Source organism: Vidua macroura, chromosome 23 (genome assembly GCF_024509145.1).
Source record: "Vidua macroura isolate BioBank_ID:100142 chromosome 23, ASM2450914v1, whole genome shotgun sequence".
Taxonomy (NCBI): Eukaryota; Metazoa; Chordata; class Aves; order Passeriformes; family Viduidae; genus Vidua; species Vidua macroura.
This window is the reverse complement of record NC_071593.1, coordinates 8,213,774-8,230,388: the sequence shown is the minus strand read 5'-3', so window position 1 is coordinate 8,230,388 and position 16,615 is coordinate 8,213,774. Positions and strand designations below refer to the sequence as shown.

The following is a 16,615-nucleotide window of genomic DNA, read 5'->3' as shown; positions in this document are numbered from 1 at the left end:
AGCTCTTCTAGGGTCCTCTAGAATATACACGAGAGAGTTCATCGCACTGATTACCCCATTAGTGGATCGTCCCCTTATGCCAATTCCTGGTCTGTCTGTCAGTCAATAAATTCTGCATACTGACTGTTTGTATGTAGGTATTATACGGCATTTCTGTCTTTCTGGTCTTTTTTGCCACCCTGTTTGTCAGGAGTTTTCAGCTTTGCTGTATGCAGCTTTTCTGATATCCAACTAGATGGGCTTATACTTAAAATTTAGAATCCATATTTGCCCAACATTTATTTGTCTCCTGTCATGGGAGGTTTCTGAAACTTGCTGGTGTGGTATCTAAACTCTATTCTAGAATTGTGTGGTGTTTAGTTCTAGGAACCCTCCTTCCTTATGCTTCCCCAAGTAAACAACTTAGATAACGGAGATGAATTTCAAGGGGAAAGACAGATTAGGGATGTACAGGACCTGAGTGATCCGGCTCAAGAAGCACCTTTAAATAGTGACAAATAAGCAAGGGAAGGCACAAGGGTCACCATCCTTGCAGGGGATAAAGGAGGTGGGGGTTTAATGCCATAAACATGTGAGATAAAAGCAGGACCAGGACTTAGTTTATTTGTACCTTGCTTACAGACATTGCTGCCAGGACAGTGGCTTATTGTCTCTCCCTCTCTCCTGTTTGCAGGTTCTCTGGCAGTCAGCACTGTGGACACATACACTGCGCCTACCAGTACAGAGAGCATTACCACTGCCTCGACCCCGAGTGCAACTACCAGGTAGGGCAGTGCTCAGAGCAGCAGCGCAGCTCCCCGAACATGCGGGGAGCGTGTGCGTCCTCCTGTGCTCTCCTCTCACATGCGTGCACATGCCTTTTCACTTTGCTGCTCTGAAAGAGGACAGGATATGTTCTGAATTTAACAGATCTTTATTTTGCTCCCATTTAATTCAATCTAATACCATTTAACCAAACTCAGACCGCTACAACGAGGAGCTGAATATAGATCAACTCAAGTCAGTGGGAACTGCTCCACATTTATATCAGTGAAACACCGAGAGCATAAATTGTGCTGTGTTACAAACTGTGCCTGAAACTAGGGAATGCTGATCTGTTAGTCTGTCTCTTTCCCTCCTGCTGCCCGAGTGACTTTGTAGCAGCAGTATCTGCAACAAAACACCCAGTAAGACCAGCAGCAGCGTGGGATTTGTGGGGAAGGCGCAGGGGTAGGAACGATGCTGTAATTGCTGGGAGAATTGCCAGGGTATGCACGTCAAGCCAGCAGGTCACGTGCTGTGTTTGTTTACCCTTATCCCAGGTCCAGAGTTTGACACTGGCATTTCTGTGGTCAGGCTGATGCGTGAGCGGGAATCCCAGAGTTTGCCTCTGCCATGCACCAGACACAATTTCAGCCCTGCCCTAGGAGACCTTTGGGTCTCACGGGGATGAGCCTGACCACAGCAGAGGAAGTTGATCTGGAGCTGCTGGGCTTGGCTGTGGGTTTCTATTGATCAAAGGAGAATTTCTCTCCGGGATGCACGTACTGGTCCTTCGAGCCCAGCACCGAGTGATCAAGATGAGTCTGTCCCAACTGTGACACAGATATCCCTGCACCAGAAAGAGAGAAACACAAAGGATGGAAAAACAGAAAAACCTATTATTATGATTGGCCTCATGATTATTTCCTAAGGAGTCTGGAAGCTGCTTGCAAAGGAGCTGTCTGGTCTCACAGGGAATAAGGATTTAGGCTGCTTTTTAAAATGCAAATTATTTTATGGCTGAGATATATTTTAGAATAAGTAACGCTTTGTAATAAGTGGGCACAAATTAACAATGATTGGCAATAGCAATCCTGTATGTACGCCCTGGGAAATCATAGCTCCAGCCTCCAAGGGATTTCTGTTGAAATCTATATCCATATATTCCTGTGCCAATACCAATGAGATTGATCAGGATTGATATTATAGGAGGAAAGAGTGGAAGTGATAATCATTTGTTTCCTATGAGGCAGACTAGAAAAGTTGTTAAACATTAGAATACAGGCCTTTTCAATTACTGCTCAAAATAAATGGATATTGATTTCTTTTAAAAAAATCAGATTTACTTTCTCACCTTCTGTGGTAAATATTGATGTCTGTGGGAAATAGAAATAAAAAGCTTCATTTTAAAGGCACTTAGCCTGCTCTGACAATGGGTACCCCTTCATTGCTTCAAGCAGGTAGAGATTGAAAAGGATATTCTGGTCATGCAGATTGAGCTCTGAGCTCTATTTTTCTGTAGAAAAGCATCTTTTTCTGTGAGTTGAAGAAAGTCTCGTGTCCCTGTTTTCCTGATAAAACTATCTTACCTTCTAGGGGACACAAGAGACTTAGAATGGGAGGACAGTGTAAAAGAGCAAAGGGTTTTTCCCGATTTCTAGCCCAGCAAGCCAGTGTCTTGCTAACCACTCCAGTGAGTGACTTGGAAGCTTGGCTTAGTTGCTTGTAGGCTGTTCAGTTCACTGGTTTGCTTTCTAACTATAGCACTTCTTGAGATAGTAGCAGCTAAAATTATGTTAGAAGACCTGCAATCTTAAAGCTGCAGGGAGCAGATTCTGGGCATCACCCCAGTGTCATGTTTACTCTAGAACTTGTGTATTTACTTTCCCTTTACCAAGAAGATACATGCACACAATTCCTCTTTAATCTGATTCTCTTGGGGTGATTATTGCCAAGCTTTCAACTCCTGGTCCCATAAGTTTATTAACAACAACAAAAGACACCCACTCTGCCCCCAGGATTACTCACCCACTGGCATCATGCGTGTCTCACTGTCTGTGTCTGTATCTCTGCAGAGATTCACTAGTAAACAGGATGTGATTCGGCATTACAACATGCACAAGAAACGTGATAACTCCCTGCAGCACGGCTTCATGCGCTTCAGCCCCCTGGACGACTGCAGCGTGTACTACCACGGCTGCCACCTGAACGGGAAGAGCACTCACTACCACTGCATGCAGGTGAGGGCAGCGCAGGAGCCGCGGCTCAGCCGCTCCTCGGGGGGCTCTGCGAGCATTCGCGAGTCCCGGCCACCCTGCGCTCTCTTGTCAGAGAGCGTGGGGCTGTCCTAAGGCAGGGGGGGCACGTTCAGAGCCTGTCTTGCTCAGTTCTGGTTCAGGAGCCTCGTTGACAACTCTATGCCCTGTCCTCGCTGCACTAGTCATGCCGAGCGCTGGGAATGGCAAAGGGAAGCCCCATTCTCAGTTTTTAGAAGCCTTGTCCATGCAGTGAAGCAAAGCAGGTCTCAAGGTTTTCTCAAAGTCTTGGACTTATTGAAGGGAGTCCCATTCTCTGCGACTCAGGGACTTCTTTAATGCCACTGCACTGTCTCTACTCAAATCTGATCTGTCCCTCCCTTGAAACCAGACTTTCTTGTGGCACATCTGCCCTTTAGCACTGGTTTAATTTCCTCCATAATCAATTTCTAAAGTAATTAAACCTTAATGTCACATATCTGCACTTAACACCCCTGGTTCTCCGTGTTCTTTGCCATTGGCACTCATGTGAGGTGTAGGCTGAGAGCTGTGTTTCAGGGGCAGCCAAGCTTCAGCCAGAGCTGGAGCTGCTGCACAGATGCCACTGTGATGCCTTCACTGTTTTAGACATGAATGCACCACATTGTTTGGGTCTTACCCTGATCGTTCCTCAGGTTCAATGGTTTGACATGTATTCGTTTTAGTAGAATTGTGGCCTAAACCATTGCCCTCAAAATGTGCAGTTACAAGCAGAGTGATCAGCCTACCCTTGGTGACGGATTTTCTGGTCTGAAAAGTCAGGCTGACTTCCTGACCTGTCCCAGCAGTTTAAGACCCCAGTTAAAGTCACAAGGCCTTAATCACATGCTTAAATGCTTTGCTAGGATAGACTTCAGCATATGTTTAACTTGAAGCTTTCTGAAGTCAATGGGGCTTAAGCACATACTTAAATGTTAGGCATGCACTCAAGTTCTGTCCTGAATAGGGACTGGTTGAAGCATGTGCTTGCAGCATTTGATAAATTGGGAATTTCATGTGTCTTTCTCATGAGGACATTTTCTGTTACCACTTCCATAATATTGATTATTTCGTTTCTTCAGCTGAGCAGGGTGGGATTTGCTTGATTTTTATTTTTTAGAGTACAAGGAGTGTTTCACAGCCTTAAGCCACTCAGAGTTCAAATAGAGACCCTCACTTACACAGCTATATATGGCTAATTCCATCCTGTGCCCACTGTCTTCCAGTAAAGTCATGCCCATGTAAGCAGTGCCTTACAGGAAAGGTGTCAGAATGTAAACTCCCAATTAAAGAAAATACTGCTTAAATGGCAGAATTTGTGCCATCCATCACATGGGGTTTTTTTCTTTATGTCCATAATTGGTGTGGATAAAATTCAGTTAGTTGTTTATATAAACTGACATTTTTTTAGGCTTTCGCACCAAGAGCTGCATTGCAAATTATTCCTAAGGACGCTTTTGTTTAATTCTTTTTTTTTATGCCATGCAGGGCCTGTCTTTTTTCAAGGTGTCAGTGTGGAGAGAGAGAGGCTCTTTTATATTGGAAATAGCTGGAGATCCTTTTTATTTTTTTCTCTGGGTATTTGTCATGGGTTTTGTTATTGCCTGTTTGAATCAACCTGGGCTGAACTAAGGGGTGGTGTTTTCCTTCTCTTCATTTCTGAGATGGTGCAGGCATTGGCACATGTTGTGCTAGAAGAAAATAAAAAAAATCCTCCCTCAGCAGGGCTGAGGACGTTTTCAGATTCCAGTGGGTTTTTACTCAATATGGCAAAGTTGCCCCGCTTTACCCAGAGGAAAGCAGGTTTTCAGCATTCCGTCCTCATCACAGCATTCCCATTCACTGCACAAGTTTAAAATTATTGAAGTGAGAGTCTTGAACAGTGACAGGGAAAAAAGTCACTAGTTTGCTAAAATCAGCTGAACATGGGGTTTAAGATTTGCTAGAGTGAAACCGTTTATTACAAGCTCAAAAGACTGGTTGGCCTCATGTTGCACCAGCATGCCTTACCTCCCAGAAGGATTAAAGAAGTAAATAACTTATTCCCACTCAATTTTATATTCCCCAAATAGATGAAATCCTACTTTGTTCTGTGTCACTCCAAGATAACAAAAAGCAACAGCATATCTTAGTGTTCTGTTCTCTTTAAGAGCAGGAACCCTAACTGCTTCCCCAAGCAGGCATGATTATCTAGAGCTGGTATTTTATCCCTCCAGTCTTCCCTTTTTTTCTTACTGCTTCATGCCCAGAGAGTTGGTTTGTGTTTGGTTTTTTTTCACAACTGCTCTATGCTCTATCAGCCTTTAGATTGAGAATTAAAGTGATGAGTTAATACCCCTAGGAGAAGCACACAAATGGAACTATTAAATGTATGTGTGCTACTCATGTATTTATTGCTGGTGGTAATAATGTCAGGCTGTTAAACCACTGTGCTGATGACTCCTCTTTGGGCCTGGGGTAGGTGGGGTGTAACAAGGTCTATACAAGCACCTCTGATGTGATGACCCATGAGAACTTTCACAAGAAGAACACGCAGCTCATCAACGACGGGTTCCAGCGGTTCCGTGCCACGGAGGACTGCGGCACTGTGGAATGCCAGTTCTACGGGCAGAAAACCACTCACTTCCATTGCAGGTGAGACAGCAGGGAAGGGGAGGAGTCCTGCCTCAGAGCTCTGTGGTCTGTTTGCCTCCTTCTGCCAAGTCATAATTTCAGGAGTGTGCACAGTGACTTGATTTGCCCTGCTGTGACCTTCTCAGTATTGCTTCTGGGAGAACCCATATACCAGAGTAGATGTGAATTCCAGGATTGTGCCACAGACCACTCTGAAGGCAGGAGTATGATCTGAGGAGAGGATACCCACTAGAAAACAGAGCCTACAATCATTTGGGAAAGAGACTACAGTGCTCTTCAGAGTAGGCCATTAATTGACTGCTAATGGCACTTCCATGGTAGGGTTCTCTCCAGCCAGCTCATCCCTTTTGGGGCCAGACTTAGCCTTCTGTACACAACTGCTCTTCTGTTGATTTCTTTGGTTTTCAGGAAGAGTAGGAAAGCACAATTTGTATCTTAGTCTCCTTTACCTGCTGTTTTGTTGGAACTTTTAGTGGAGGGTGCCTGTATTCCCATGTTCCTGTGGCAATTCCACAGAGTGGAGTGAGCTTCCCAGCTCTCCCACATGGCAGCATATCTGCTTGCCTGGGTGTCCCAGGTCAACCCACAGACAGCTCCTCAGCCCCTCTGCAGCTGAGGCAGTTGTCTCATTACAGCCCCAGTCTTTGTCCTAGAGGGAGGTGGGAGACAGCAGCTCTGCCATCACAGCCAACCACCCTCTCCTCCATGCCCTTGCAGGAGACCTGGGTGTACATTCACCTTCAAGAACAAGTGTGACATTGAGAAGCACAAGAGCTACCACATCAAAGATGATGCCTATGCCAAGGATGGCTTCAAGAAGTTCTACAAGTATGAGGAATGCAAGTATGAGGGCTGTGTCTACAGCAAAGCCACCAACCACTTCCACTGCATAAGGGCAGGCTGTGGTTTCACCTTCACCTCCACCAGCCAGATGACTTCCCATAAACGCAAACACGAGCGCCGGCACATCCGGAGCTCAGGAGTCCTGGGCCTGCCTGCCTCACTCCTGGGCTCCAAGGATAACGAGCAAGAGGAGTCTAGTAATGATGACCTTATTGACTTCTCTGCCATGAGCTCCAAGAACTCCAGCCTGAGTGCCTCCCCGACCAGTCAGCAGTCTTCCGTTTCTCTCATCGTCCCAGCTGCACCTTCCTCTGCGGCTGAGCTTGCTTCCTCACAGGCCACCAAGTCTGCCAACAGCATGACACCAGCCACAAAGATCTCTGGCCTGCTTTCCCAGGCTCTTCCTAGCAATATACCCTTGGCCCTGGCACTCTCCAACTCAGCACTTCCTGGAACAGCTGGATCCTTCTTCCCCATCATCCCCAGTCGGGTCTCTACACCACTTCCTGCCAGCTCGGCTAATCTGATGACTGCTGGGTCTTCTGGCACCAATCCAGCATCATCTGCTCCTACAGATTCCTCATCCCAGGCAGTTTCAGGATCTGGTGAGCCAGTGGCTACTTCTTCGCCTGCTCCAGCAGCCTCTATAATGGAAAGGATCTCTGCTAGTAAGGGATTAATCTCTCCTATGATGGCCAGGCTGGCAGCAGCTGCACTCAAGCCCTCTGTGGCACTTGAAGCAGGTGAGTTACCTCATCAGTTGTGATAGTGGTGGGAGGCAGAGCAGTGCCTGATGTCTTGGAGGAGAGTGAATGAGAAGCCACCCAGTTGTCCATGGGACTGCAGTTGGGAAGGGGTAGAAAAAGAAAATAAATGGGAGAATGGATTTGGTTGTGTTTAATTAACCCTTGAGGAAGGCAGTCTTGGCAAGGTTTCTTGTGGACCCTGGCTGTACATGGCCAGAAGAGAGGCAAGAAACATTTTTGCCCATGAAGGGAGTAGGCTCTTACCAGAGCTGAAGAGTGTTGCCATGTGTAATTTGCTACAGGCTGAAAAGAGGGAGGCACTGTATTGAAAATAGAAATTAAGAAAAAATATCTTAGCCAGTACTTGCAGGCTCTACTGAGACTGTATCAAGCTTTAGCTAGGCCTGCTGTTGATGGTCCTGTAGCCCATGGCCAGTTATTTTCCTGATCTGGGGGCTGTTCTGTGCTTCAGCTTTGTTGTCCCGGCTGTTGGTTTGGGGATAGTGTTGGTACAGTCCCCAGACAGGGACTTTTTTGGTCAGTTCTTGAAAGCTGTGCTCCTCTCTCCCTGCGCTAGGGAGGGGTAAAAGATGGGAAGGGGAAGTGCCCTGGGGCAGCCCAGCGCTCTCCCTGCTGCCTCCCAGACCTGAGGTGGGTCGCAGCTCAATCCCAGCCCTGAGAGATGGATGTGGGGCTCCCATGGCAGCAGAGGGGGCTCTCGGTGGGCAGGCAGGGCCGGGCACGGCAGGGTAGGGCAGAGCAGGCAGGGCCGAGCAGGGCAGGCAGGGCAGGGCAGGGAAGGAAGGGCCATGCAAGGCAGGGCCGTGCCGTGCCGGGCAGGGCAGGGCCAGGCAGGGCAGGCAGGGCAGGGCAGGGAAGGAAGGGCCATGCAAGGCAGGGCCGTGCCGTGCCAGGCAGGGCAGGGCAGAGCAGGCAGGGCCGGGCAGGGCAGAGCAGGGCAGAGCAGGCAGGGCAGGGCCGTGCCAGGAAGGGCAGGGCAGAGCAGGCAGGGCCGGGCAGGGCAGGGCAGAGCAGGCAGGGCCGTGCCAGGAAGGGCAGGGCAGAGCAGGCAGGGCCGGGCAGGGCAGGGCAGAGCAGGCAGGGCCGTGCCAGGAAGGGCAGGCAGGGCCGGGCAGGGCAGGGCAGAGCAGAGCAGGCAGGGCCGTGCCAGGAAGGGCAGGGCAGGCAGGGCAGGGCAGGGCAGGGCAGAGCAGGCTGGGCAGAGCAGGCAGAGCAGGCAGGGCCGTGCCGGGCAGCACCCGCGGCGCTGGGCTAAGCCCGGAGCTGCCGGCCCTGCCCCGGCGGCGCTGCTGATGGCCCCGGCTGCCCAGGAGGAACGGGGGAGTAGAAGGAAGTGATCTGATTGAAGAGGGAGGGGAACCTTCACATACTTCTGAAATTATTGTTTAAAAAATTGTTTCCTAAAGCAGAGAAAGGTCATTGAGGGAACTGTTTTCCTTTATTTTTTAATAAAATGCCACTTGCTGTCTGAGAAGCAGCTCGCAGTCAGCTGTACTGCCAGAGGGTAAATTAATATTTTAGTCACTTGGGGATTGTGGAAAAAAGCTCTGCAGACATGTTTCTGTCAGCAACTTTTTTTCCCTCCTTTTTTCTTTGCTGTTTTTCCTAATTTTTTGCTTCAATTTTTTCTCTTTCGTCCCTCCCCCCCCCCCCCCCCGCCCTTTGCTCTTTTCCTTTCCCCCTTTAATTTGAATTCTTCTTTCATGGGCTCGGTACTAAACCTCCTCCCGAAAAAGAAGCGCTCCCCGTTTTTGCGGGGACACGGAGAGGGCGGCGGCAGGAGGTCGCCGGTGCCGTCGCTGTCACCTTGGATCGTCCCGGCGGGGCAGATGCTCCGCTGGGCAGGCGCACTGCCGGGCCAGCGCTGTCGCTACGGCAACGCTGGGACTGGGGACGAGCAAGGGGGCTTGACTAGCAGTCGAAAGCTGCCACATTGCCTCAGCATTAACAGAGTCTTTAATAAACGCTTAAGAGGCAGCCCCGCAAATTAGTTATGACAGTTTGTGCAGAGAATCAGGTCTCCCCCACGCTCCTTCCGCCTTTCTCCTTTAAAGGGCCCGTAGCCTGGACAACTTTGACATAATTTTGCAATAATTATCACTTGAAGAATTTCCACGCTGGAGTGGACGTCAGAACCCATCATGTCAACTTGGCAATAAACGCTGACCAGCAATCCCAGTACTTCCCTCCCCCACACACTTTTTCTTTGCTTTTTCCACTTAGGCACTGATGCCAATGATTTAACTTACTTATTTGCTGTTTTAACCTCATTTTAGACCTATGCTTTTAATTTTTATTTTTTTTTGCACTTAATTTCACTGTATTTCTTGAGCAGGTAATGGACAACCAGCACCTCCCGGAAGGTTCAATCCAGTCCAGGTGAAGCAGGAACCTGCGGAGGCCATGGGACCCACATCTGCCACCAGTCAGGACCCCTTGCAGGAGCACAGCTTGGACCTGAGTGTCAAGGACCACGGGTGAGAGAAGTGGGCAGGCAGGAACACTCAACACTTCCCAGCATCAGGCTTTGGGAAGTTTCCGTACCTGTAATTCAAGAGGACACAGCGTGTTGGTGAAAGGCAGCTTTACAGTGGTTGAGTTGAACACCCCAAAACTGATGGCAGGCAGACTCACTCTGCTCCCCATTCTCCAGGTGGTTTTTTGGGCTCACAGGCACCTGCTGACTCTTCAACAACAGCTTCACTTCTTCTGCTCCCTTCTGAAAATCGAGCCGCTGGCAAAACTGTTTTCGCTTAGTCCTCTTGTCAGTTGCTGTCTGAAACTGCTCCACTGCCACACCTCAGCACACTCTTAGCAGCAGCATTTGCACTGCTGTAGTCTGTTGAATCAGGGCTAAGGGAAGCACATTCCAGAGAATCTGGACACACAGAGCTGGGTGTCAGGCTCACTCTGCTCTGGGTCTGGCGTAGGCTGCTCTACAGTTATGGTGATGCAGTTATGGTTGTGCAGATGTGAACGTACCTATCTCAAAAGCACGTGTCCCACCTGCCCAGCATCTCTGCTGAGAACAGGAGTGTTTGAGGTTTGTGCTGTTTGGAAAAAGAGCAGAGGAACTGATCCTGGGGATAAGTGAGCTCCACTTTGACCTTTGTATCCATTCCTGTCCATACCTTATTTAAACAAGCCTCCCTTTGGGAGTCCAGCACTTGGAGCCAACTGCAGAGATCCTAAGGCTGCCTTTCAGTGCAGGATTGTGCCTTGCCTTCCTTACTGCCCAGGGGATCCCTGTCCCTGGCAGCAGAGCCTTTGTCAACATCCCCCTGCTTTTGTGGTATTTTTGTGATATTTCTGAAAATTCTAATGGGGATAAAAGAGTAAAACCTGGGGGAGGTCATGAGCTAACAAATGAAGCGTGATGGAGTGGACAAAGGGGGAGGAGGTCCAGGCTATTTAGTAGTTGAAAGATCTAAATTTTGCAGACCTGAGACCTTCTTTCTGTCCCTCTTGTCTATCACAAGTAGGCGAGTTTGGCCTGCCCAAGGGAGGGTTGGCATCATCCTTTTCCCCTGGATGTCGTAGGTGAGGAGCGAGGCAGCCTGAAGGGAGAAGGATTAATCTCAGCGCTCACAGTCCCTGTGCACATCTTAACTAAACCCTGTTGGTTTGTGTGTTTCAGTAATGAATCAAATGGCCACACAGTCTCAGCAAATTCATCTCTTTTATCCTCGCTTATGAATAAGGTAAGAGCCATCCATCAAACGCCTTTCATTCCCCCCACCAAGAGAAATTAAAGCTGCGATAGCGGGGAAGGGGGGGAAGAGATGCGTTTGTTTTTTAATGTTTTGCCTCTAATAAGATGAGTTTGTACCATTTAAATTTTGAGACCATTTTTCATCGGGTATAATTTCAGAGCCACTGCTTACGAATTAATTTAATGAACTGGCTGAAGAAATATATTGCCGCCTCTGACACCTTTTTTTTTCCCATCCTTTTTAGACAGAGGAGGGCTCCAAAAGGTTTTCTTTTCTTTTTTCTTTTTTCTTTTCTCTTTTCTCTTTTCTTTTCTTTTCTTTTCTTTTCTTTTCTTTTCTTTTCTTTTCTTTTCTTTTTGGTGGGAGGGTTTTGGTTTTTTGGGTTTTTTGGTTTGGTTTGGGTGTGTTTGTTTTTGGTTTTGTTTTCGTTTTCAGAACCTGGCAACTTCTCTCTCACTTCCCTTTTATAGTTATTAATTTTGTTTACTTACTTAAAAACATTTTCCTTAATTTGGGGAGGGAGAGAATAATCTGTTTTATGAAAGAGAAGAAAAAATTAGAAGTTTTGAACCAAAATCATCAATTTCTGTCTTTCTGGTGTGAGTAATGGTGTCTAACAGAGTCCCCTGTACTGTGTCCTAGAATATTTATTTTAGATGATGTACGGTTTCTTTTTCCTTACTTTTTTGTTAAATTATACATAATCTCAAATGTATATTTCTCTTTCACATGATAAATTCTGCTGTACCAAGATTAATTCTGAGGCTGTATACAACTGCTCTAGAGATCAGGACACCCTTTGAGCCATGCTTTAATATTCCGCTATGTGATAGGTTTTATAGGCATAACTGTTGCCATCCCCTTGGCTCTGGGTGTTACATGCATCAAGGCCAAATAACCCTCAAGAGAGGGCAAAGTGACTTTGCCTGGTAATCTCCCACCTCCTTTCTTTCTTATCACTGTTTTTTTCTGTGTTGTTTAATTTCTGCATTTATCCTTATGTCACTTTTCTCCTCCATTGGCTTTCTGTTACACTGGGGTTTTGATTTTCTCTTTTAAACTTAATTTCTTATTTGTTTCTTTGTATTGTTCCTTTAGTGTTTCCAAATATGCAGGTCTTTCTTTAGTGAGCAAATGTATTTAGTAGCTCTGCTCTCTGGGGTCATGAGTCATTCTGAAGGTCCCAGATCAGGGAAATTCTCTTTCAATGGAGAGTTCCCTTGAAAATCTCCAGGATAATATGTGATATAAGTATATGTTTAGAAAAAAAGCATTTCTTTGTGTGCAGTCTGACATAAGGTTCTTAAAAGTTGAGCAAGGCAAATGTAGCACAGGTACAAACCAGGAGTCAGGTTCAAGGACTGGGATTAACCAATGAGATAAACCAGCAGAGTAGAACCCACTGTGTGTGTGATTGATGGAACCAATTCCAAGATGCAGAATCAAATCCTTCTTTGTTTTTCTAGGAAAAAGAACAGGAAAAAAACTTTACAGAAATGGAATTACCAGTGGAAACACACGATCTGAATTTCTGAGACTAGCCATAAAGAGTTGCAGTCTCCACACAGCAGCAGGGGCTTTACCTTCAGGGGGCATTAAGAGAGCCTCAAATAACCAGGATTCCTGAAGCCTATTGCAGTTTATTTAGGGGGTTGTCAGGCTTAATTAACTGATATTTATAAAGGGCTTTGAGACCCTCAAGTGGGTGGAGTTTCTAGTGCAAGTATTGGGCCCAATCCTGCATTTTATGCAGGCTGTGAAATTCACTGTTGTTACTGGAGGTAATTGAGAACACAACAGAGAAAGAAAGAGTCTGGGAAATCATGCATTTATTCTGAAAGAAAATTTTCCCTCTAGGCAGGCTTGAGTAACTTCATTTTTCTATCCTGCACATTATACACCTGGACCTCTAAACCTTCTCTGTATAGATTCTATTTGAAGCCTTTCACACAGTGCAGATTGTGAGACCAAGTCCTGCTTCATGGAGGATGTGTCCATTTAGCACAGAAAAGTGACACAATTTTATTACTGAAGTTAGTAAGAATTTTCCAGGAACTTGAGACAGAATTTTTCCCGTTGAATGAGATTTTCATCCTTCTACCCCTCACACATACCTGATAGTCACTTTAAAGGAGACATCCTTGCGGCTGGGATAAGATCACTGAATAAACTAGAGTTTACCAGTTCTATCACCAGCAATTTGTAGGAGCTACAGAGGGCTTTTACTGTTGAAGCCCATGTACCTTGTGCATAGTCAGATGGGGGATGTCTCTCTTCACTTTCCTCATGGATAAAATAGACATGATGCTTCATTACTTTAACAAGATCCATGAATAAATATTCAATGGGCACCTGAGTGCTTCATGATGGTTGGGTGGAAGATGCAGAAGAGTGAGGTGTTACTAACTTCTGCTGATGCAGTTGGAGCAGCCTGCACAGACTTTTTGTCTTCTTTCATCTTTGAAGACACTGCTCTCTGTGGGACAGCCCTGAGAGTAGCCGTGTCTGTGCGTGGGTGCTGGGCTTGATGCAATGTGTGTGTTCTTGTTGCAGATGTCCAAGACCAGTGCCAGCCTTGGCAACCTGCTGAACATTAAGACAGAAGGCGAAGGCAGCCAGGCTGGGGCTGGGGAGCCAACCCAGTACTTGGGCAAGGCAGTGAAGGCACTTGTCCAGGAGAAGCTCTCTGAGCCGTGGAAGATGTACCTGCGCCGGTAAGGAGAGCATGGAACTGGGAATAGAGGAAAGGGGAAGGTGCTTCCTTTGCAAAGTGTCTTGACTCACTGGCTCACCCTGAACAGAGAGTTCTGTGAAATGTAAAGGCCTAATTCTATCAGACACTGATCACCTGGAGCACATTTAGTCCTTGGTCGTACCTACCCGCACCAGGTGTTAACGTCTGGTAAGAAACACCTGCCCACATAGAATTACTTTGCAAAGGGGTCTTGAGAACCAGATACAAACACAGGTCTTCATGTAGTTCTGTTATCCTGGACTTCACCTTAGGCTTCTCCTTATGACCCTGCAGTGTGAGCAGGGGGACTCAGTGTAGCTCTTAGCACTGGAGCTGTGTGAGACCGTGGCCACTTATTGCACACAGGCCATTGGTGCCTTGACACACTTCCTGGGGCGTTTCAACTGAAACTAAACAAGTTTTGGGGGTGTAGAGGCATGGGAATAAGGAAAAGGATATGGGAGCTGGGATGATTTCTGCTGCTTTTGTTGTAGGAAAGGAGACTCAAAAAGAAAATGGAGTGGATACAAAGCTCACCCACATACAGACACATGCATATACATGCCCAGACAGATACATGCTTTGAGGGCACACAGATACACCCAGGCAAACACATAGGTTTGTGCTCTGACACACAGAGTCACCTACAAATGCCAGTGCACACTTTGTAAATCCAAGGCTTTAATGGAGAGCACTAGAAAATCTTCTAGTCCATCAGCCCCTGGCTGGTGTGAGATCCTTCCCAGCAGTCCATTTGCATTTTGTCTGGTGTGGTTGTAATAGTGCCATGCAGTGTGGTTATTTTCTTGTCTCTGGGAGCATTATTCTACCACCTAGTAAGTTCCAGTGTCACAACCTTTTCCATGGTATGCTGCCTGAATTCCGCTTCTTGTAGTTTTGTTGCAGCTCTGTTTATAACCCTTGAACCACAGCAGATCATCCCTCTCTGCAGATGGAGTTCAGCCCCTTCAGACAGTCCCAAACTTTCAGCATTCCATTTAATCAGGCTCACTTTCCTCCTTTAATCTGACTCTGGATTAGTCCCTTTTGCCTGCAGGTCCTGATGCTTTCCTGTTGTTCCCTGGATGGTGCAGAATTCCCCCCTCCCGACAGAACAAGCTTCCTGCCCCCAAATAGGCAGCTCAGAATTTGTTTGTATCTACACAGAATAACGTATAGTACCATGGTTGTCATCCTCTGTGACACAGAATTACTTTTAAAATTGTTTAGTGAGTCCCCAATGTATCAAACACCCCCACGCCCAGCTGTATTTGTTGTGTGTTTCCAAACATGATTCTCCTGTTCTGAACGTTCCCCCTTGTCTTGCCAAACCTCTCTGTGCTCTTTTTCTCCTCTTGCACTGGTATTGCCACCTCCTCCCAGTTTAGTATCTTTGTGAATTTCATAAACACGCTGTTTACTCCTGGATTACTAATTAAGATGTTAAAAAAACTCAGACTAACCCAAGTCCTCCTTTCAGCACTCACACGATGCCTCCTCCTCCCAGCTCAGTGTGGTGCTGGTTGTCATCAGCCTTTGTTTATAGTCCCTCAGCCAGTTTCAAGCCATGAGGTGGCATTACATCCAGGCCAATTGGAATTAATTCTAAGCATATGCAAGACTGAATCAAATGCTTTACTAAAATCCAAATATATTGCATCCCTTCGTCCACTAATTTTGTAATTCTATCAAAAAAAGCAATTAAATTTGTCTGGCAAGATTTATTCTTTGTAATCCTGATGCTGTTTATTGCTCATGGTTCTTTTATCCTCTAGATGTTTAATGATTTTCTCCTCCCTCTTAATATTTGTTCCATTACTTTACTGGAAGAAGAAGTTAAGGCCAGAGGTATGATAATTGCCAAAGATGACTTGTCTTTTCTTTTTCCCCTCAAAGAACCAGTACCTGGACTGTTTAATTTCTTTTTTTTTTTTTTTTTTCCACTTATGTAGTACCTCCCACTTCTCTATGGCTTAAAAACCAGCAAATGGTAATGTAATCAGTTTGGGAGTTAATTTCCATTGCACTTCAGGACATACATCATCCCGACTGACTTGATTTGTGCATTTTTATATTTTTCGAATGAGTCCCTTTAGCTGCTCTTCTAGAAGGTCTTCACTACATCCCAAATTCTCTGCTTTGTCTTCAGTTTCCTCATCCAAAGCAAATTTTACCATGCAGCCATTTTTGATTCATCATCTCCTTTTTTGTGGGAGGCCTTCTTTCTAGGTTCAACACTTCTTTTCTCTGATAAAACAGCCCCTTTACTTTGCAATAACATGGTTTCTTCTATCTTACCCCACAATTACTTTCCTTCCTCTTCTCCCTGCAAGCCATAACTGACAGCACATGTTGTATATCCACAGACCTTCCTTCTCCAGTACAAGTTTTTTCTCTTTCCTTTGCCTTCCCATTGGTGAGTGGTCCCTCCTGGGACCATACAGGCTGCTGTTTGTTTCTTGCTTTCCTGCTCATCAGAGCAACTGTAGTTTGTTGTACCTTAATTATGCAAGATTCCCTTGTTAAGTTTCAAATCCTTCCTGCCAGTGTTTCTTACTTGTTTTCTTGATTCCCTGTGCTTCAGGAGTTGCCTGAAATCACACGTATTTCTGCTGCACTTGTTAAGTCCAGAGAATCTCAGCAGTGGGTGAGCAGTGACACCACGCTGAGCTGGTTTTGCCCTCTTGGCCATTTGGTCCAAGATAACACAAGACATATCTTGGATAACGTGGTGGGTTTGCATGGCAGGATTGTTGTTCTGTACATCAGAGATGGTGCTGTGCAGAATTTCTGCAGTCCAGGCTGTAATTTCTGCTTAGGTGATGCTTCATCTCTCCCATCTGAGAGATAACCTCCTATCCAGGGCAGGGGGCAGGTGGATTCTGGATCTAGAATTCCTGTTGTTTGTGG

General features: G+C 46.3%; 1 protein-coding gene across 11 annotated transcripts in view; it reads left to right on the top strand.

The window, feature by feature from the left end:
• CASZ1 (castor zinc finger 1) overlaps positions 1 to 16,615 on the top strand; it is a 276,127-nt gene that overhangs the window by 242,806 nt on the left and 16,706 nt on the right. For all 11 annotated transcript variants that reach the window (XR_008440429.1, XR_008440427.1, XM_053997456.1 and 8 more), the window contains 7 exons: positions 674 to 764; positions 2,817 to 2,981; positions 5,476 to 5,648; positions 6,366 to 7,234; positions 9,594 to 9,735; positions 10,896 to 10,959; positions 13,525 to 13,685. Coding sequence is in view for 9 of the 11 variants with exons in the window: in XM_053997456.1 (XP_053853431.1) it covers positions 674 to 764; positions 2,817 to 2,981; positions 5,476 to 5,648; positions 6,366 to 7,234; positions 9,594 to 9,735; positions 10,896 to 10,959; positions 13,525 to 13,685 (1,665 nt within the window). In the remaining 2 variants the exon portion in view is untranslated. The remainder of the gene's footprint in view (positions 1 to 673; positions 765 to 2,816; positions 2,982 to 5,475; positions 5,649 to 6,365; positions 7,235 to 9,593; positions 9,736 to 10,895; positions 10,960 to 13,524; positions 13,686 to 16,615) is intronic.